This window comes from Onychostruthus taczanowskii, unplaced genomic scaffold (genome assembly GCF_017590055.1).
Source record: "Onychostruthus taczanowskii isolate IOZ18803 unplaced genomic scaffold, ASM1759005v1 scaffold41, whole genome shotgun sequence".
In the NCBI taxonomy this organism is placed as follows: domain Eukaryota; kingdom Metazoa; phylum Chordata; class Aves; order Passeriformes; family Passeridae; genus Onychostruthus; species Onychostruthus taczanowskii.
Genome location: NW_024501571.1, coordinates 6,863,285 through 6,885,866, shown reverse-complemented (window position 1 = coordinate 6,885,866; position 22,582 = coordinate 6,863,285). Strand labels below are relative to the sequence as shown.

At 49.2% G+C, this 22,582-nt stretch overlaps 1 protein-coding gene across 1 annotated transcript in view; it reads left to right on the top strand.

Moving 5' to 3' along the window:
• The window catches only part of PLXNA4 (plexin A4), a 456,808-nt gene that overhangs the window by 209,818 nt on the left and 224,408 nt on the right, over nucleotides 1–22,582 (top strand). Inside the window, exon 4 of the mRNA XM_041413432.1 lies at nucleotides 18,590–18,721. Within this exon, the coding sequence (XP_041269366.1) occupies nucleotides 18,590–18,721 (132 nt within the window). The remainder of the gene's footprint in view (nucleotides 1–18,589; nucleotides 18,722–22,582) is intronic.

The window sequence follows — 22,582 nt, the reverse complement described above, 5'->3', positions numbered from 1 at the left end:
CAGGGACAAAGGTGGCAGCTGGCTGGCTGGCTGTCCCTGCTCCCCTCCCAAGGCCATGGGCCGAGGGCAGGAAGCTTTGAAGAGCTCCCAGTTTGGAGGATGGGGTGGGGAAAGGCCACTGCCAACAGAGATATGAGACATGGCCACTTCCTCAGCAAAATAACTTCTTTAACTCTTTCTTCTTCTTTCTCCTCTCTTGGTTTGTCACAGCCAAGATGTTTCCACACAGAACAATATTTTCCTCTTGGTGTTTTCCTTCCCAGCTGCCAAGAGGTCTGTGTGAAAACACCAGTCTCTCCCTTTTATAAGCCACCAACTCCTCCTCCTCCAGGAGAGAGTATAAAAAAAAATGGAGAGGAAGAATAAAAAAATAAGGAGGAGAGGCAGGATCATGCTCTGCTCCTCGACACAAAAAGGATGGGGGGAGTTGTTGGCCTGGGATAAAATTGGCAGCGTGATGGGTTTTAGCTGCAGCCTTTGAAGATGAGAGGAGAAGCAGCCGATTGTCATGGAGGGAGCAGGCTTGGCCCTTTAAACAACAAAGCCTGCAAAGAGAGCCCCCAGTCCCAGAAAGAAAGGCTTCACACTGTCTGCCTCTGTCAGTGCCCGACAGAAATAGCAGCCCAGTGGGAACCATTAAGGCCATGATGAGGAGCTCCAGTCTCCTGCCATGAATGCAGCCGTGCCCAGGAGGGTGCAGGCACTGCGAGGGGCTTGGCTGCTGGCTCCTGGGCAGCTGGTTGGGGTCTGGCCCCCATCACCCAGGCTGGCACTGCCCTGCGCCAGGGACACGGCTCTCCCCTCCTGCCATGGAAATGAAGCACCTGAGCCAGCTCTGGATTGCTCCCCGTGGTCCCTTTTGGGGCTTGTCCTTTGTCTCACCCTGTTTTAAACAGCCTGGGAGGAGCTGGAGGGCTCAGGGCTGTGAATGATGCCAGGGCCCCAGGAGGCAGCGAGCTGGGGCTTTAATGGCACATCCGTGATGGAGTTGTGCCTCCTGCATCCCTTGTGGACTTGTCGCCCCTCCTTGGGACAGCTGGTGGCTTTTCATCCCTGGGAACTCCTTGGAGAGTGCTAAAATCCAGTGTTGGGGCCAGACTCAGCTGAAAAAGAGCAGGACAAGACCCCCAGACAGAGAGGGAGAGCCTTTGGCATGGTCCCGGGGCTGCCGTGGGGACAGTGGGGACAGAGGTGGCAGTGGGACAGCCACTGCAGCTGCGCCATCTGCTGCACACGTGGAGAAGCTCCGGCCAAAAAAGAGCTTTTTGGGTTGGTCGTTTCCAAAAATAATCAGCAGTCCAGCCCCAGCCCCTTCTTCTTCCCCTCCTTTTGCAGCAGATGTTGAGGCAGAGCCGCTTTTTTGCCATCTCCCGTGGACCAGGAAAACTTTTGATGCAGCTTGGGAAGGGTTGGTTTAATACCTACTAAAAAAAACCCTTTTTTCCCCCTCCTTTTCTGTCCTATGAGGCAGATCTGGTGAGAAAGAATAAAACAAGGGAACTCCAGGCACTGGTCAGTCAGTTTTCCCCAGGGCTCTGTGGAGCATCCTCAAGGGATTGTGATGATCTCCAAACCTGGGGTTGCTATGTTTTGTTTCAGTTTTGTGGAACTGATCTAATTTCACCACAACAATATACCAGAAATGTGGAAGGCTTTCCCTAAAAAGGAGATGAGGGTTTGAGAAAGAGGGACCAAATGGCGATTCCTGTAAAAAGTCTGTTTTTCAGAGAATCCTCAATATTGCAGATGTTTCAACATGTTGGGGTAAGGTCAGTGTGTACCTCACAACACACAGGGTTTTGCAGGCTATGTCTCCTTAACTCAATATTTCAGTACAAAATACCCCAAACTTTGGGAATATGAAACACCTACACTATCCTACTCTGGCAGGACTTCAAGGAAAAGGAGTCACTCCTACTTTGAAGGTTTAAGGTCCTTTTTGCTTTAGCTGCAGTCACCACCATACATGACTGTTCTGCACTCTCTGGTGTGGGGTAACCTTGCTGGCAGCCTGGGAGAGTTGGGAGTGCTCACCTGGAGAGGAGAAGGCTCCATGGAGAGCTTCCAGCACATTCCAGGGCCTGAAGGGGTTCCAGGAGAGCTGAAGAGGGACTGGGGACAAGGCCTGCAGGGACAGGACACAGGGAATGGCTTTAAACTGAAGGAGGGACAGTTAGATTAGATTAGATTAGATTAGATTAGATTAGATTAGATTTTGGGAAGGAATTCCTGTCTGGGAGGGAGGTGAGGCACTGGTACAGGTTTTCCAGAGCAGCTGTGGCTGCCCCTGGATCCCTGGAAGTTTCCAAGGCCAGGTTGGACGGGGCTTGAAGCACCCTGAGAATGGAACTGGATGAGCTTTAAGGTTCCTCCCAACCCAAACCATTCTGTGATTCCATGATTTACTCCACCACAAAGCTGGAGCTGATCATGGATAAAACTGGCTGCTGAAACCTTCAGTGAAGGGGGGGCTTCAGCTGTGGCACCCCTGCCCTTCCAGCCCCTTTTTGGTGTGGCTGTGTGTGGGGAGGGGGACCTTGCTGGGACACAACCCGTGCAAGGACAGAGCCAGGAGAGCCTCGTGTGAACAGGGAAGGAGCAGCAGGGATGAAAGGAGCAGTAATTATGCATCTCAATGCCCTCCCTCCCCAGCAGCCCTCGGCAGGTACATCTGATCCCCGAGCTTTTGTGTCCTGACTGGCACTGGCTGTATTGATGCTGAACTCCTGACCTTGCTTTGTCTCCAGCCACGACCTGAAGTCAAAGTGGCTTTGGGTCGAGTTTCACTGCCCGGGTTACCCTGAGGTCCCAGAGGAAAGTGATCCCTCTGCTTGTATGAGGGGCATGATCCTGCTGTCCCTCCCTGCCCACGGCACAGAGGGGATGGCTGTGGAGACAGGAGATGCTGCCCAGGCTCTTCTTCCATCACCTTCCCATCACCATAGGTGCTGCTGAGTTTGCTGCATGCTCTCCTCCTTGATGGACATGTTCAAAATAGTGGGAAAATACCCAGTTTGGGAACCCCAGGGACCTCAACCAAAGCAGTGCCACGATTTTCTTAGAGAAACTTTTTTTTTTTTTCCCCAAATTCTTCTATCCAAATGTGCCAGGGGAAGTTTAGGTTAGAAATCAGGAAAAAAATTCTTCACTGAAAGAGTGATTGGGTACTGGAATCATCTGCTCAGGGAGGTGATGGAGTCACCTGTTGGAACCCAGGCTGCTGAGAATTCCAGACTCTCTGTGCTGCCAGGCTCTGACCCCAGGAGAACTCTGCATTGACCTGAGGCCCTGGAGAAGCTTCCAAAATGGAATGACAGAGCTGGGATTGTGGGTGTGCAGTTTGAACAGAAGTGTGTGATATCACAGGGTGGGAAACTCAGAGTTTAAGGGTTTAGAATATAGTAATATACATAAAGCAAGATGAAGGTTTGGGGCAGGGGCTGCTCCTTCTTCTTCACCTTCTTCATCTTCACCTTCTTCTCTATGGGTTTGGGTGGTTTTGTGTAATTGGATAAAAAAGACCACACTGCAGGGTATGGGTGGTTGGTTATTGGGTTAAAAGTGAAAATAATTTAGGTGTAATTTCTTAATTGGACAGTTTATCCTTAAAAGGCCTTGAAAAGAGAGAGATGGGGCTCCATTTTTAGTTTGTTAGAGTGAAGTGCCGCAGAGCTAAGGGTTTGTGAGACTGTAACAGAGATAAGAACCAATAGACATCTGAGTCCCAACAAGAAATATCATCTCACACCTTTAATCCCAGCCTTGGCAAAAAAAGAAGCAAGGACTTTGCACAGTCACCATCCCTGGAGGTGTTTAAAAAAAGCTTGGATGTGGCACTCAGTGCCATGGTTTAGTTGATGAGGAGGTGTCTGGTCGTAGGTTGGACTTGATGATCTCAAAGGTCTTTTCCTACCCAGTTCACTCTGTGATTCAGTGATTCTGTACCTCAGCAGTGCTGTCTGGGCCATGGCAGTGACCACCCCAGCAATGTTTGCACTTTGTCCCCAGAGGTTTTCAGGCAGGTCCTGTTTGTTGGTCTCCACTGATGTGTCCCAGGGTTGAGCAGCTTGCACAGAGGCAGTGAGCTGTGAAGGTAAACAGCAAACCCCAGACCTTCAGAGGATGGGGGAGTCCTGCAGCTCATGAGATGCTGTTTTTAGAGCTGAGACATCTCAATCTGACATCAGAAGAGCACCTGTCTGTTTTGCCTCAGACAGGACATTGCTCTGCTACCGACACAAGTTTGGGGAAAGATCTGAGGCACAAAGGGAGCTGCAAACCTAAAAGCTGGTCCTGTTGGAAGGGCAGTGACACTTCTCAGCTCTGCTCTGACTCCCCTGCTGGGCTGTGGTCCTTGTGCACCATTTGGCTCAACTGAAGCATCCCTGGAAATGGTCTGTCATGTCCTTTTTCTGCTCAGCTTTTCCAGACTCTCTACTTCCTGCATTTGCCTACATTCCTATTTTGCTTCCTGTGGACAAGAGGTTTTGGGCTGGATCAATGCTGCATGATGGTGATGCCTTGTGGAGGCTGAGCTAGAACAGAGATTAGATGGAACTAAAGAATAAAGCAGGGATTGATTGAAAGGATCTCCTCCATGGATGCACCTGGGGCAGCACAAGAGCCCAGCCAGGGCTGCCCCCAAGATGAACCCAAATGGTCCCAAAATGCACGAGCGCTCCCGGGGTCTCTCCCTGGGATCAGCTCTGCTCCATGTGCACATTGCAGTTCAGTGTCCAATTCCAGCTCAGCCCCTGCACTCCCATCCTGCTTGTTTTTCTCTCTGCAGCCCACGGGGTTTGTGCTCCTGGCCTGAGATTTGGATCATTTGTCCTTGGTGCCCAGCTGGAGCAGGAATTGTTTTTTCTCCCTGCTCTGTGCACAGAGCTCCCCAGCCCATAATGTGAAGCTCAGACCCACACACTAAAGCAGCACAGAATGTGAAAAATATAAAAGCTAAACCCTGAGGCATCAATTGTGTTAAATTCACCAATTTATTTGGCAACTTGGACTCCTCACCAGCCTGATCCAGGGTCTGATTCCCAGCTCAACTGCGTGGCTCAGGCAGCCTCTCTCCCCTCCCAGGAGTCTCCTGCCTCTGCCTAAGTGGAATAATATGCCAGCACTCCCCTCCTAAATCCCTCTGTCTCTGTTAATTCTCCCTTGAACATGCCTTGTGCCTTGCCCTACAGCTCCTCAGGGCAGTTCCCAGCAGACCTCCTAATCCTTTGGAGTGCACGTGGAGGGCTCTGCTTCCTCCACGGGGTCATCATCTTCCCTCCCTCACACCTGGCTTGGTGCTGGATGTGCTTGGCTGAGAGGAAATCACTCCCTGCCACCTTCACCCCCTGCATTCCCACCTTTTGTTTCCCTCTGAATTTGGGCTTCACACTGATGGTTCTGGCTGGTGATTTACTGACATTAAAAATGGGCCTGCCACACTGTTATTCTTAAACTCATTTGAATTAGTTTTGGATAATTCAATCAAGGGTCTTGAATACACTTCTGGTTAATTCTGATTGATGTGCCAGGAACTCCTGTGATTAAGGGTCTGGGAATATGTGCCATTCTTGCACTATTGGAGGTAATAATTAAAATTATACAATGATAGAGTTGTTAAGGTCGGAAAACACCTCTAACATCATGGAGTCCAACATTAACCCAGCTTTGCTAAGACCACCACTAAATCATGTCCCCGAGGGCCATATCTACATGGCTTTTAAATCCCCCAGGGCTGGTGCCATTGCCCGTGGCAGGGGCTTGGAATGAGATGATCTTTAAGGTCAATTCCAACACAAACCAGTCTGTGATTCTCTGAATGGAGAGCACCAACAAATTTGTGTTCCTGGAAGCAAAAATGCACAAGAGACATCTCCGGGTCACTAATGAGGGAGGTGAGAGGAGTTCTTGGGGAGACAAAGGCCTCAGTGAGACCTTTGCTGAGGGGTTTGCTCTGGGTGGAGGTTGGCTGGTGGAAGAGCTGGGGCTTGCTGGGGAAAGTGCTGCTGATTTGGGGCTGGATGGGGAGAAAGGAGGTCTGTGCTGGGGCTGGGCTGCAGAGAGTCTTCCTTGATCAGGTGTCAGAGACCAGAGCAGAGGAAGCTGCGGTAGGTTTGGAGCATCCTTCAGTCTATGGGAGGTGAATGCAAGTGGCCTCGTCCACTGTTTCAGTGCTGGATCAGTTTTCTGACTGCTTTCATGAAAGGGGAGAAAGGTCAAATGTGAAGTTTTGTCCCCAGATGGTGCTTCCCTTTTATCTGAGGCAATATTGGAAGATAAGCATTCGCTTTCTCTTTTTCTCTCCTCCTTCTATTTTCTGTGGATAAACATAGATTATGAAGGTTAAAAAAGCTTTGAGGGATGTCTTTTTTATCTGATATTAAGTTCTTAATAGGTCACCTTGGCATTGAGAAGCCCAGGAGCTGAAAGAGTCAGCAACTGAATCACAATATCCTTTGCAGAGCACAGCCCTGTCAGTGGGGCTGGGGCCCAGAGATATGTGGGACCTCATTATCTCAACCTTAGCCCCAGGGGTGTCAGCCAACAAAAGGGACTGGGGACAGCTTTTCTTCCAGGTTCCTCTTTCCCCTGGCCTTGGAGATAACCTGTCCCCATTGTGCTGACAGGAATTGTTCCCAAGATGCTGTTCCATCCACCCACCCAAACCCAGTGCTCTCAGCAAGGGAGTGAGGAAAGAGCTGAGAGTCCCAGATTTCTCTGTTTTCAGTGATGCACTCACAGCCCATAACTCTGCATCACTGAAGTAATTTAGCACCAGCATCTGACACAAATATCAGTGCAAGAACAGCCAATCTCACTTGACCAGTGATATCATCTCTGGGATACGACTTTTGATTTTTTTATTTTTTTTTAAAGAGAAAGTGCCCAAATCCTCAGCAAAGCAGGAGCTTTGGTCTGCATCTCTTAAGCTTGAAAGGGAAATTGCAAATGTGTCTTTCTATCTCCAAGATTGAATGTGACAGGCTGTGATTGAGTTCGCTGCCCTCGCTGGTGCCTGGGGCTGCCCAGGGCACTGCGCCACCCGAGGTGTGGAAATGCCCCCCTTGGGATCAGATCCCCTGGGTTATCTGCTACAGGGAGCAGGTCCTTTTGGGGGAATGCCTGTGTTCTCCACAGACTCTGCTGGCTGTGACAGAACAAGGGGTGATGGTTTTATCCTGAGGGAGGGTTGATTTAGATGAGATGTAAGGGAGTTTTTACAACTGGCTCACATTGTTCAGAGAGCTGGTGGATGCACCTTCCCTGGAATCATTCAAGGCCAGGCTGCACAGGGCTCTGAGCAACCTGCTTCAGTTGGGGATGTCCCTGGCTGTTGAACCAGGTGACCTTTAGAGGTGCCCCTTCCAACCCAAGTATTCCATGATTCTGTTTTTCTGTCATTTTAAGCCAGTGCACATGTGTGCTCATCTCTGCACCACCCCTTGATGAGCTCATCCTTGAGCCAGAAGGATGATCCTGAAGCATCCAGGTGTTTCTGGGTGCCTCCACACCCCCTGTTTTGCCTGTCTGGATACCCTTTCACGCTGCTGCCCTGACATGTGCCCCGCTGCCCACGTACCCACGAGAATTCCCGCGCATCCGTGAGAATTCCCGCGTCTCCACTCGTGCCTCCCGTTGCCAAAGGGCAGCTGGCTCCCTCTCAAGTGCCACAGTGTGGTGAGGATCCGTGGGTGTCTCCAAGCTCTCCCTGTCTGGCCACAGTCAAAGGACCCTTTGTGGTGCTGCCCTGCACCCCCCTCTGCATGGCTCCCAACCCTCGGGGTCACCGCGTTCCCGGCGGGATGAGCTCATCCCTGCGGGAATCTGGTCCCTCAGCCCCGTGAACAGACACTCATGAAGGACTTGCATTCATCATCCAGCCTGTGTTGTGGTGCATCTGTCTTCATTCCATCACATATTACTCCCTGCCTCATTTTTTGAGCTGTCCCCCAGAAGGGTTTGTGCTCCAGGCCAGCTGCGTTGGGATCCTTGTGTCTGGTCAGTCCTGCTCACACACACTGGGTAACATTTCTAAGGCAAAGCTCTGAGTCTCTCTGGTGTTGCAACTTGTCTGAATTATTTTTATCTACAGTTTGAGCCCTGCTGTAGACCTGACCAGATTTGAGGGAGCATTTTGGTTTCTGCAGCTCAAGAGCTGACACCTGTGCTCTCACATGTAAAAATTTAATTTTCGTACTTCGTTTTCATTATTGTTCCCTTAATCCCAATCAGAACCACTGTGACCCAAAGCATCCATTTACAGTCTCTTTATGAAGAACCAGGAGTGATGGCAATAACAACCATAAATATATAAAACTTAGCCAGTTCCCAAAATATTTCCCTTGTAAAAGAAATTCCACCAGTTTGGGAGAAACAGAAGCACCTGAGTGGCACTGGGGTGACCTTTGAGATTATCCACTGGGATCATAAACAAGAGCATCCAGCAGCAGGACCCTCTCTGTGAGACCTGAACTTTACCTCTGGGAATGTCAAACGGAGAATCCTTATTTTCCATGAAGGACCTGGAGTGGCTCTGCAGAGCACCCATGGCATGATTTGTTCCTGAGAATGACCCATGGATGAAGAGACTGTTGCCAGTGGCATTGAAATCCTGCAGAGCTTGGGAGGCAGACACAGAGCCTGGATGGGCTCCCATGGTGCAGGAGCAGAGTTATCCCACCCTTGTCCCTTCCACAGGATGGTCAGTGGTGGCATATCCTTCCCTGGCGGAGTTTCATTGCCCCAAAGCACTCACTCAGCTGGACAGAGCTTGTAAGAGTCTGAGGCCAGACATGTGGATCTTAAATCTGGTGTCTGGAGCATTCCAGTGGCCTCTTTATTTGGCCAGGCACAACTTGATGCAGACATTGTCCTTTAGAGATGCCACTGATGCCAGCATGGAGTTTCCTAGGACATACCTGCAGGTCAACACCTTGAATGCCCACCTTCATTTTCCACTGATATAGGACAGAACACAGTTTTTCAAGCTTAAATAGCTTTAATTTTTGGTTGCAGGGTCGGGTTAGTGGAGAACAAATGTCCAGGTCATGCCTTGTGAAGGCTGAACTAGGAGAGAGGCTGGGCAGAGTTCCAGAATAAAGCAGGGATTGATTGAAAGGATCTCCTCCATGGATGCACCTGGGGCAGCACAAGAGCCCAGCCAGGGCTGCCCCCAAGATGAACCCAAATGGTCCCAAAATGCACGAGCGCTCCCGGGGTCTCTCCCTGGGATCAGCTCTGCTCCATGTGCACATTGCAGTTCAGTGTCCAATTCCAGCTCAGCCCCTGCACTCCCATCCTGCTTGTTTTTCTCTCTGCAGCCCACGGGGTTTGTGCTCCTGGCCTGAGATTTGGATCATTTGTCCTTGGTGCCCAGCTGGAGCAGGAATTATTTTGTCTCCCTGCTCTGTGCACAGAGTTCCCCATCCCACAATATGAAGCTCAGACCCACACACTAAAGCAGCAGAGAATGTGAAAAATATAAAAGCTAAAACCTGAGGCATCACAAAGTCTGTGGGAGCAAGTGCACCCCAAATCCTGGGTCTAGGGTGGCCACTGGAAGAAGAGCCAGGAGCTGAGGAGAAGGAGGAGGAGCAGCAGGTTTGGAGCCCTTGCACTGAGCACAGCCCGTGGTGGGGACTGGACGGCAAAGCCTCAGCCTGGTGCCATAGGTGAGTGCCAGCAGCCCCGTAATGGATTGCCTGGCAGGGCTCAGAGCTGAACATGGATGCTTGGCAGGCCATTACCTTGAAAAATGAGCTCTGCCGAGCTTGCCTTGTGTTGTTACAAACTAATGATTTGCATTGATTAGCACATGGCTCATGAGTGTCTAATTTATCAATCAGGGAGCGCCGGGGGAGCGCGTGTAAACCATGCTCTCAAAAATGATGTCATCTGTCAATGGGCTCCTGGATGTGAGAGCTGCACGTACCTGACACGCTCCCTGCTGAGGAAAAGGCACCTGCTCATGTCCCTCCCTTTCCCTCTGCTTCCAGCTCTGGAGCTGTTTCACTTTGGGGTGAGCCCTGAAGTTCAGGTACAGCCTGACTGGGCACACTTCAAGCTGTAGTTGTTAATTTTTATGGTGCTGGGAGCAGCAGTCAAAAACCCACTGTGTTAGGTATGTCCAAGCCCAGGATGAATGGCTTGGACAGAAAGTCATTCTTTCACTTTGTCTAATTTCATTCATAACTCCATTGCAGCCAGGAGTATGTCTTGCAATAAATGTTAGTGGGGATTCACAGTGGGATGAGACAGCAGTCCTGTGCTGTGGACTGGAAAAAAAGGGATTTCTGTCAGCTGGGAATTTGTCTTTGGGTTTGAAGGATCCTCTGGCCCAAAGCAGGTGGCTTTAAGCTGCCAAAGGGTAAATTTAGATTGGATATTGAGGAGAAATCCTTCCCTGTGAGGGTGGGCAGGCTCTGGCACAGGGTGCCCAGAGAAGCTGTGGCTGCCCCTGGATCCCTGGAAGTGTCCAAGGCCAGGCTGGATAGGGCTTGGAGCAATCTGGGATAGTGGAAGGTGTCCCTGCCTATGGCAGGAGGTGGAATGAGGGGAGTTTTAAGATCCCTTCCAACCCAAACCAGTCTATGATTCCATGAATCCAGTGGATCCCACTGTGCTGGATCTGTGTGAGACAGTGACCCACCATGAAACCCCAACACCCAGGAGCTCTGTCATGCACAGCGACCCACGTGTCACCAGAAAACCAAGCAGATCCCCACCAAAATCTTGTCCCACGTTTCTCTTGGGCCTCCTGAAGCAGGAGCCCTGCTCTGCCCTCTGTGCTGTGCTGGCTCTGCAGGGGTGATCTCCTATCCAGCAGCCAGGCACAGCTGTGTTTGACCCAATTTTCCAGGATTACACGAGAGGTCAGTGGGTGACTCCTGTGCAGGGATTAAACCCTGTGGCCCTGCCCAGTGAAGCTCCTGTGCCCCCTGGCCGAGGGTGTGCGGGGTGGGGATTACACTGCAGTGCCTGCAGATGATCAGGATTAGCCAGCAGTTATTCTAGGAAAGCTGTCTTCTTCAAAACCCTGCATTGCTGCTGGGAGAAAAGGCCCTGGGGGAGAACCGAGGAAGAAACATTCTCCCTGGCTGTTGCTGTGCTGTAGGTGTAGAAAACGACTCTTGTTTGCTGACAACAAGGTTTGTTCTGTGAGATTGGATTTGATGATCTTGGAGTTCTTTTCCAACCTTAGTGATTCTGTGATTCTGTCACATGAGACCTCCTGGACAAAGGAAATACAAACCAGGAACCTGATGGGATTGCAAGGCCAGCCTGCTTTGCTGTCCCTTCTGTTTTGTGGTGTGCACTCAGCTGCACCTACATTTTGGGAGAGTGACCTATTTCTATTACTGGGTGATAGAAATAGGACAAAGACGAACCCTTTTAAAGTAAAAGAGGTGAGATTTAGATTAGATATTAGGAGGAAATTCCTGATTGTGAGGGTGGGAAGACCCTGCCACAGGCTGCCCAGAGAAGCTGTGGCTGCCCCTGGATCCCTGGAAGTGTCTAAGGCCAGGCTGGACAGGGCTTGGAGCACCCTGGGATGGTGGAGTTCCCCCATGGCAGGGGGGGAACTGGATGGGCTTTAAGGTAACTTTCCACCCAAACTGTTCCATGATTCCATGACTCTCCTGTGCAGATCAGCTCTCCCCTCTGCTCAGAGTGGCTCCTGTCATGACACTTTGGGTTCTGGACAGCACTGAGAGCAGCAGCTTCAAGAGCACTGTAAACTCCAGGTTTTCCTGGTGTCCACATGGCTGGAGGTGCTCTGAGATCTGTCTTTGGATGGGCTGGCATGGTCCAGGCATGCAGCACTTTAAAACATGTGTACAGGAGAAGTGAGAGAAGAGAGAGTGCCTTTTTTTTTTTTTTTTCAATTAGCATTTCTAAAGGCCTTTAGGATCGGTGGATAGACAGGGCTATTGAAATGCCATGTTTTATTAGGAATTGATCTCCCGTTAATAGGCTTTAGGCAAATTAGAACGGATTATTTTACTGGAAAATGGAGGGAAATGGGCAGAACGTGGAGTGTCACCAGCCCCTTCCCTGCCTTTGCTGAGATCAATAGAGCTCCATCATGTCACCCAAATCAATGGAAAAGCAGGAATAGGTGATCATCAGAAGGGCCTGACATGAGCTCATACACTGCTTGCTGTGTCCTTTCTCCCTCTCCATGCCAGGAACAGCAGCCAGCAGTCCTGGCATCCTCTGGGGAACATTAGGTTCATAAAACAGGGAGGAACTGCTATTGGAAAAGCAATGAAGTATTAGTGGCCCCTGTGCAGTCGTAAGGCTCTGGCTGGGCCTTTCTCAGAGCAGCCTGGATTGATGTGCTGGGCTCCAGGGCTGCTTGGATCCCCTGGAAATGGTGTTTGCAGATCCTTAATCCAATACTGAGAAATGATGATGGTGATTTCAGTGAGATGCCCTGCAAGAAGGAGAGGCAGGGACAGCAAAGGAAGGATGTTTCAGGGCATGGGGAGGACAAAGCTTGTCCTCCCACCTCCTGCTTTTCCTGCCCAAAACACTTTTCCTACTTTCCGAGGCAGTACCACAGTCACAGTTGCTCCCTTGCACCCCGGCAGAGGTAGCAGAGCCTGATTCCATGACCTGAAGGATTTTCCCTTTGAAATCCACCCTTACAATCTTCCTGGCAGCCATTTAATCCCCTCCCCGGGGAACTGGGGCAATTTCATGGCCAAAATAAGCCACCAGCCTGACTTGAGCGAGAGCTGCTGGAGCAGCGGCTGGAAGCGCTGGGGCAGGAGATGATGAATTCCCTGGAACTTCATCAGCCCAGGGGCTGCTGACGCTGCACAAAAGCTGAGTGGTGGGGAGGGATGGCTTGGCCGAGCGTGCCATGGTTCACCAAGCTCCTCTTCTGCTTAGTTATTCATTTAATTATTTGTAATGACTCTCATCCACCCAGCATCTGCTCCTGCTGCCCGCCTGGCCGGTCATCGTGATCCTGCTCCCCACCACGCTCCCAGCAGCTCTGGATGGTTTTCAAGTGCTTTATACAGAGATATTAATTGAAGGGGACCTTATTTTAACTCTGGTGGGCCAGGAATGATGCTCTTGGGTAGGAGGTGATGGTTTTAGAGGAGTAGGAAACAGCTGAGCCCAGTTGGCACAGTGGAAATTATCCTTTTTTTTTTTTTTTATTTTGCTCTCAGAGACCAGTCCAGGCTGCTTGGACAAATAAAATAGAAGTGAGGTTGTAGCAGGAGATTGGGTTAGGAGTGTGTTTTCTGAAGTGAGTCTGAAGATAATTTTGAAAGGACACTTTGCACTAGATCAAGATCCAAGTCCCATCCAACCTGGCCTTGAACACTTCCTATGATGGGGCATAAAAAACCTCTCTGAGCAACCTGTGCCAGTGCCTTTTTCTTGAATAAACCAAAACTGGATGATGTTAACATGCTCCAAATACTGATTCAGTCTACAGGATCAGGCTTTCATGGGCCTGGAGTAAAGCTCCTGAAGTACATCTGTGTTGATGGATTTTAGCAGGAAATTTCACTTTATAGGAAAGACTACAGGTGCTAACAGAGGTGTGTGGCCCTCTCTGGTGTGTGGCCCTCTCTGGAAGGCAGGTGTTTCTGTTGCTCTGCTAAGCTTAAAGATATTTTCTTTTTTGCCACAATCATGATTTGTCTTCCAGAAAAGGCACCAAGTGCTTGCTACCACCAATTCCTTTTGTCCCCCAATCCCACTGCTCTTTCCTAGACAATTTTGACTCCATCCCCATGATTTGGAGAGGGTTATTGTGTCCGTTTCTTTGATAACTATGTGATACCAACCTCTGTGTCCCTCTTAGAAGTGTGATTGAGGCATCTGCCACCAGCTTGCTGAGGAAACCGTCCTCGAGCATCAGCCTCCCGTGGATCTCCCAGCAGCTGGGGAGGCCCAGATAAGGCTGAAAACCACCAGCCAAGTGATGGAAGGTGTCTTTTACCTTCTTTCATCTACCAGACCCGTGGGCTGCTTGCCAGGATGCCTGTGGGTGTAGCCATGGCCAGGGTGGGAGCTCAGAGAAGGCCAGAGCCTGTGTCTTTAAAGATTAATGGTGTTGTTTGCTCATTAAGGAGATCGTTTTGAAGTCAGCGCTAGCCAGAACATTCGAGTGCAAGCATCTGTTTGCTACTGGGAGAGGATATTTATTGTCTGATACTTCAATGGATGTAAATAAACAGCCAGCCCCAGATAATGTTCAGACAAACAAACAAACAGCTGCCAGAATGGGTCCCTTGGTAGTTGACCTTCGGGAAGCATCACGCTGATGTTTTAATAGCAGCCGGCTCTGCACAGCCAAGCCCAGTGAGTGAAGCTTTCCAGGAAGAAGAGGGATTAATGTGTAGCCTGAGAGTGCTGGGCCCTGGGAGCTCCCACATGTCTTGGGTTAAAGGAGGACAAGGGATCTGAGCTGAGCACCTGGGGCTCTGAGGGGTGTGTGTGTCCAGGACAGACAGCCAGGGAGGGGGAGCAGGTGGATGATCCCATTGTGGAGGTGATTGTGGACTGTGGGTTGTGGTGGACTGGGCATTTTGAGACTCAGACGTGGTCCTGGAGCCCCCTCTGTCACTTGTTGTCCCTCTCCCTCTTGCCTTGCTGAGGAGCTCATGGTTCACAGGCAGCTCCCAGAAGTGATCCCAACTGGACTGTTAGTCAGTTTCTCATCTCCCACAGCCCACAAAAAAACATCTTCAATATGGGAATACCCATCATTCAGTCAGAAGAAAACTCTGTCCATGCCAGCACCACAGCTCCAGGTGGGGCTTGGGGCTGATGCCAGCAGAGAAGAGCAGGAGCAGAGGGAATGGGTGGTACACTTCAAATTCCCTGCAGCTGGAAACTTGTGTTTCCAAGCAGAGATTTTGTCTGGGTCCCTGACTTTAGTGGTGATCACCTGCAGGCTTTGATGAGAATCTTCCCATTTTTCCTTCACAGACTCTTCTTTGATTTTTTTTCACCAGGCCAAGTGCCCTGCTTCTAGCAGGAACCTTGGAGGCAGGAATAAATCTCTAAGAGAAAATGCAGTTGTGTTGTCTGATGCTCAGGACTGTGAAGAATGTGCAGGGAAGGTGGAAATCCTCAGGGCTCTGTGCCTGGGGTCCAACATAAGAAAGACAGGGTTTAAGGCAGGTAAAGGGATGGTTGGAGTTAGTGGGTACACTTCTGGCTGCAGTCTCCAATAATCACCTCACTGCTGGCACAGGGCTTGCACAGGCTGTGCAGTGTGGGTTGGTGTCTGCCAAATTTTCTGGCCTTTTTCTGAATTTTTCTTTTTGTTAGGTACTAGATTTAATAGAGACAGGGCTTTCTGCACTTAGAGCTGTTGGGCTGTGGGTGTGTGACATGTGTGTGTTTGCACATGTAGTGTACAATGAGCCCTGTCCCTCCTTCCCTGCCTCCCCCTCTGCAAAATAATGACTTTTCAGGCTATTAGGCCAGCAATAGCTGTTAAATCACTTCCGAGTAGCTCTGTATTCCTGGTGTGAGGCCTCTGCAATCTTTTACCTGCACCAAATGCACAGGGGAGATCCCTGGGGGCTGTGCCTCCTGTCTCCATGGTTTGTTAAGTCCAGCCGGCTGTTCCTCCAGCGTGCCTCTTCCATCTCCGAGCTCTTTCCCCTCTAATGGGGCCTGGCAAAGGCTGAGGACAGTGACTGAGCCCTGGGGTGATAATTGGCTGCTTACATATCTGGCAGCCCGCAGATCTGACCGTGGTGGTGCTGGAAAATCAAGGTCAAAGTGAAGATGTGAGGTTTGTTTAGCACAGGGATCAGCAGAGAGCGAGGATGCTGTGACGGGAACGAGAAGCCACGAGGGACTGAGGGGAGGCAGAGTGGAGACAGCAGACAGAGCTCCCTGACTGCTCCCTGAGAAGGAGAACTTGGAGCTGAAAGCCTCAGAGGGAAAGAGGAAAGGCTCCTGCTGTGGGGGTATTTGATGGGCATGGAGCAGAGCCCCGACAGGGAGCCTCCTGTGCTCCTCAGCCTGCAGCCCTTCCTGCCTCCTTCTTTTCCCCTGCCTGTCCTAAGGGCAATGACTCAGCCCAAGCCTGTTGGTGTCTTTGCCCTTGACCTCATGGGTGATTTACATCATGGTCCATTTTCAAAAAGGGAGAACTCAGAGGAGTTGAATTTCCCTGTGAGGGACCACAGACATGAGCAAGCCCCCTGCTCCCAGGCAGCCAGACCTGGTGGGGGTCAGGGATGTCCAGTGCTGGGCTTTAGGCTCTGAATTCTTTGTGTTTCTGTCATGTTCAGTGCTGGGCTTTAGGCCCTGAATTCTTTGTGTTTCAGGGATGTTCTGTGCTGGGCTTTAGGCCCTGAGTTCTTTGTGTTTCAGGGATGTTCCGTGCTGGGAACGTGCGTGCTCAGTCCCTGACCCCTTGGTGCATCAGGGATGCTCAGTGCTGGGCTTCAGGCCCTGACCTCTCTGTGTGCTGATGTTGGACGTGTGTTGCTGTCATCAGCAGCTCCATCAAGATGACAAATTAACTGCAAACTCTCCCGTGTCATTGGAGCAGCCCAGCAGCCAAGGCTTGCACGTCTTCCCACTTCTGAGGAGTCCGATGGATAACACGTAGGATCTGAGCATCCCTGAGCACCCTCCACACCCTTTGCTGGCACAGAGAGCCCCTCTAAATCCTTTCTGCTCCATTTTCTTTATCTTTCCTGGGGAAATAATATTCCTTTGTTGTCCCACAGCAGGTGAGTACATCAAGGAAGGACAAAGATAACAATCTGTATATCATTGCTGTCCTTTGCTCATACAGACTTTCCAGACCCTTTATCATTGCCTCTGTTCCCTTCTCTTTGACTTTCTAACACAGAAGATGATTCAGGCTCAGTTTCTTGGCTGAGAGGTTGATACAGAAGGAATAAGCTCAAGGACTGTGCCAGGGAATAGTGAGAACAGGTCTTGACACCATAAGTTCTCCACAGCTTGTTATTTCCTTTGGATGGGAAGGGTGCTTTTTTGCTCAGCTGTCCAACTGCAGGCTGGGAATCTTTGGTCAGGAAAGAATGGAGATTGTAATGTGGGGCATGATGATCTCCTACAATTTTGTTTCTTTTGGTAAAGATACTGTGGTGTTTGTGTTGCTGCAGGATAGAATATTATCAGGAAGTGAAAAGCAACACAGGGGAAACAGAGGGAGATAAAAAATGTAGATGCACCTCTGAAACATGACCGTGGGATTTGCTGCTGTACAGAGACTCAGAAGGTTCAGGAGAACTCCTGAGAACAGCTATTTTATCACGACTTGTTCTATATTGAAAGGGATTGCAAACCTTCTCCAGCTGCTTTTGAGCCCGAACTCTAGAAATTGTTTTTAAGCATCTTCTATTGTCTTCTGCATCTTCTTCTGCATCACTGGATCATTGTCAGGGACAGACTGGGACTGTGTGTCTGGTTCCTCCTCATAATCCCAGTTATTGATGTCCCTAAGTGACACCCCGTTATGAGAGGTGTCTGGAATCATAAGGTGCCACATTGGTGCAGGGCTGATTTCAATGCCTGATACGTGCAATCAGCCAGAGAAATAGTCTGTGTTGCACTGAGCACTCTGCAATAATAAATTGCCCCGTGGAACATTAGCAATAAGAGCAATAATATTATCTGAGTAGCATTTGAGTGAGTCAGTCCTGCAGACTTGTGTGGTTTTTTATCTTCTGCTCATCACCACCACAGATCGTTCCCTCATTGCCATAACTTTGAGCATGGTAGATTTGTCCGGGTGGTGACAGGAGCACAGTGACAGTGCCAGATAAAAGCCAGCAGGCTCTGCATTGTTCTTACAGTGCTCTTGTGTTGATGGGACCAGCAGAAGTGATGAAATCTGCTTTGTCCTTTTGGTGAAAAGGCTGGGAAAAGTTCACTTTTCATTGACAGTGGTTGTTGTCCTAAAGACCGGGGTGCAATACATTTGTCCAGTGATTATTTTATATATTTTCATATATCTATTTATCTATCTATCTATCTAGATAGATAGATATATAGATATAGACATAGATATAGATGTAGATATAGATATAGATATAGATATAGATATAGATATAGATATAGATATAGATATAGACACATACATATAGATATATACACACATATATATATTTAATAATATATCATACGTACTCACATAATATACATAATGTGTATATATAATATATAATTACATAATTATATCTATAAATAAATATATAAAATATAGAACTATAACTAAACTATAACTACATATACATATACATATACATATACATATACATACACATATAATTTTGTGTATATATTATAAGTAGATCTATATTATTGTGAGGGTGGTAAGAGAGAAGGCTTCCCAGAGCAGCTGTGGCTGCCCCTGGATCCCTGGCAGTGTCCAAGGCCAGGTTGGACAGTGCTTGGAACACCCTGGGACAGTGGAAGATGTCCCTGCCCGTGGCAGGAGGTTTGGAATGAGATGGTCTTTAAGGTTAATTTCAACACAAATCATTCTGTGGTTCTGTAATTTGTTTTCAGTGGAAGGAGGGAGGAATCCTCATGTTGTGCCTCTGCTCTTGTTGTTGCTGCACAGATCCGTGTGGATGGCACCGCCAAGAACACGCTGGAGTACGAGATCGTGCAGGTGGTGGACACTGGCCCCATCCTCCGGGACATGGCCTTCTCCATGGACCACGAGCACCTCTACATCATGTCTGAGAAGCAGGTAAGGAACTCCAGCAGCCCATGCTTCTTTATAAACCTTTCAGCTCCACCCTGCTGTGGACATCAGGGCTGCTCATGAATTCTGTCAGCAACCACATTTCCCACAAGGATGTGCCCCGTTGTCAACCTCAGGGTTTTTGTGTTCATAAACCCATGGCATTTATATATTTTTACAATATTGAGGGGCCAGGGGCACAGAACTCAGGGGGCAGGAACCACCCCCAGAGTTGTTTTGTCCTGCTGGCTGCTGGACAAGGAGTTTCTGCTGCATTGTTCTCCACCTCCACCCAAACTGTGGCTGCATCTCCCACAGACTCAGGAAGGTGTAGAGCCAAAGCACTGAATAATTTGGCTCTAATTGGAATTTTTTGAGAGGCTGGAGCCTCATTGGGACACTGGGCAAGAGTGTAGGATGCTGCCCACCAGGGCAGAGGCCAAGTTTGATGTGGTATTTCTGTTGTGTTGCCAGCATTGTGAATGAAAATGATGGCAGTCAGATCCCAGGGAAGGAATCTGGGTATTCAGCATGGAATCCTGGCTGATTTCAGTGGAATTCTTGGGAACTTTGCTGCTTGGGGTGGGGGTGGGAAGAGGAGCTACTTTTACATGAAGAATGCACTTCACTTCACTTCACTTTACATGAACATGCTCTAAGTTGATACTTAGTCCTGTGGGTGTGCAGGATTACTTGAGCTGTCATACCTGGCTGATTCACAGATGCTCGTGAGGAGCTTTAAATCCACAAAAAGAATGGGAGCAATGAGAGATTGTGGTAGGGTGATGGCAGCTGCCCCCCAGTGCCACTTTAGTGGAGGCCAGCAGTCTGAGTGGGACATGTTCACCCATACGTGTTCAATGATTTATTAAACAACTATTACTGGTTATATTTTTAATCTACAAGTGTCATTTCTTCCTCCTGCGGCACTTAAAATAAAGTGGTTTATGATGTTTCCAACCATTTCCCTCTACTGTGCATATTTATACCTAAAATTTGGTGTGGAGAGGGGAGCAACTCTCTAAATTCCTCCTGATTAAAGAGAGATACCATAACTCAGGAGAAAGGACAGGATGACAGAGCTGGAATTCCTTCTCATCTGCTCTATGCTGGGCAAGGATGGGATTTCACTTCCAGTCCTGAAGTGAAAACAGTTCCAGTTACTTTTTGGGATGGGGTGAGAAGCTGGAGGCAGGTGATGCCTGAGCTCCTGCAAGACTTTGAGCATGACACCATTCTTTTTCCTCATCCTTTTGCTTCTGGGCCTTTTCTTTTTTCCTTCTGCACAGAATGGGTCTCCCTGGAGCAGAACAATGACTGCACCAGTAACCAACAGAGGGTTGTCTGGTTTGCTGTGTCCTCTTCGTGCAGGCCCACCTGAGGTCACCTCAGACTCCACTGCTGCCTTTGCACAGCCCTTCAGATTTACAGACACTCCCAGGGACTGTCTCAAACCTCTGGGGGAAAGGGCAGTGGGTCAGCAACCTTCATTCCCTCACATCCTTAAAACAAGAACAAGAGGAACAATTAGTTTTTCCTCCAGAGACTTCCAAAAACTTGTTCTTTCTGGTCCATTGACTACCTGCACTTCCCTGACCATTACAGCATGAGCAGGTTCATTTTGGGCTTGGCTGTTCCAAATCACAAGTGGAAGCTGGTGTTTTTAGGACCCCAAGCCCTGTAGAGAGCTCTTGGTGCCATGGTTTAGTTAAGGTGTTTAGGGCATGGCTTGGACTTGATGATCTCAAAGGTCTCTTCCAACCTAGTTATTCTGTGATTCTGTGAGCTCTGAGCCCCCTGTGATCTATCAATCATCTCCTCCCACCCATCTTTGACACCCATGAGTGTCTCCGTGAGAGAGGCTGGTAAAAAAGGCAGGGACTTGTGTTATTTAAAATCTGATGTGAGCCTGTGAAACACTCAGCACTACATCAGCATTTGCCCAAATCTGACTTTATCTGAGGCGGGCGATGTGAGTGACAGCGCTGCCATCTCAGCACTGCAGTCACTACCTGTGTGCTCATGATGGAACACACTTTAATGCTCGAATAAATTAACATTTGGAGAGCCTCAGTGAGTGGGTGCAGGGGTTTGCCTTTGCTGGAGGCAGGAACATGAAGCGGCTGCCCTTGGGGAGCAAATACCCCACCCACTCTACAATCCATGTGCAGATCTTTTATAAAAGGGTGAAATGTGACTTATCAGAGACTTTCACTGCCCACAGTGGTATTGGTAGATCTGTGGAGATGAGGGACAGGGGGGTGATGACTTAACCTGACATTTTTAAAGATAGACAAGCACCAGGGCTTGTGCTATCCCTGGGGAACGAGGAGGTTTCTCCTTGGGTTTTTTTTTCCTCAGCTCAGCCCTGTCTGTGCCCCAGAGATAAGAGTGCTTCTGTTATTACCTGTGTAGTTATTAAAAGCTGTTTTCATAGAATCATAAAATCATTAAAGTTGGAAAAGGCCTCTAAGATGATCAAGTCCAACCTTTGACCAAGTGCTCCTGCGCTCACTGAACCATATCATGAAGTGTCACTTCTACTTGTGTTTTGAACACTTCCAGAGATGGTGACCCCACCACTGCCTTGGGCAGCCTCTCCCAATGCTTAACCACTCTTTCATTGATGAATTTTTTTCCTAATATCCAACCTGAGCCTCCCCTGGTGCAGCTTGAGGCCATTTGCTCTTGTCCTGTGCGTGGTTACCTGGGAGAAGACACAGACCCCAACCTCACCACAAACTTTTTCAGGGAGTTGTGAAGAGCAGTGAGGCCCTCACTGATCCTCCTTTCTTCCAGGCTAAACAGCTCAGCTCTCTCAGCCACTCCTCACAGGACTCATGCTCCAAGCTTATGGTTTTGCCAGACTTGGCTCCAGCTCTCACCAGCCACCCACAAGGATGGAAGTCCCTGTGGTAAAGCAAATTTCTCCAGCTTGTTCCAGTCTGGACATCCCAGCAAGGCACCCTTTAACTAAGAACATCTAAAAAAGAGCTGTCACTGTAAATCTGGATACAAGGAAAATCTCATGCTGCCAAAACAATCCCCTGGCCTTTTTAAGGTCAACTTCTGCATGGGAGAGTTTTCTCCAGTGAACTTGGTTTGCACATGGGGGTTTTCCTCTGGAGCTGAACTCCCTGGGCTTAGCCCTGTGGTCTGTGGCTGAAACAAGCCCTGCCTTGCAGCTCCTCTGGGCACTGAGGGGTGACAAGCAGCTCTTGCCCACTCAGTCAGATGTGCAATGCTCTGAGGAGCAGAATCAACAGCTTTTCACCATTATCTAGAAATACATATTTTATACAGACAGTGATTGAAGGAGGGAGAGGATATTTGTCACTGAAACCCTGAGACAGAGCATACAAAGGTCCCATCATTTCCCAGAGGTGTGGACATCCCTGTATTTTAGGTGTGAATGTGTTTCAAGTCCCTGTTGACAGCTCAGGAAAGGGTTGGTGCACACATGGGATCTGTCAGGATGGATCAGGAGGTCATCCCTTTAGCTCCAGCCTTCACAAATACTCTGAGGGAGCTACAGCCACTATCCCAGCTGGCTCCAAGCCCCATCCAGTCCAACCTTGGACCTTGCAGGCACCCAGGGGCAGCCACAGCTTCTCTGGGCAGCCTGTGCCAGTGCTCATCACCCTCACAGCCAAGAATTTCCTCCTAATATCCCATTTAAACCTATTCCCTTGTCTGAAGCCATTCTCCCCGGTCCTGTCACTACATGCCCTGTAAACAGCTCCTCTCCATATTTTTTATGCCCAGTGCATTGGAGGCTGGGGCTGTTTCTTTCTCTTTTTTTCTGTTTCTGGTGTGCAGAGGAGCCCTGTGCCTCACATGCTGATCTCAGGGGATGAGGAGCAGATG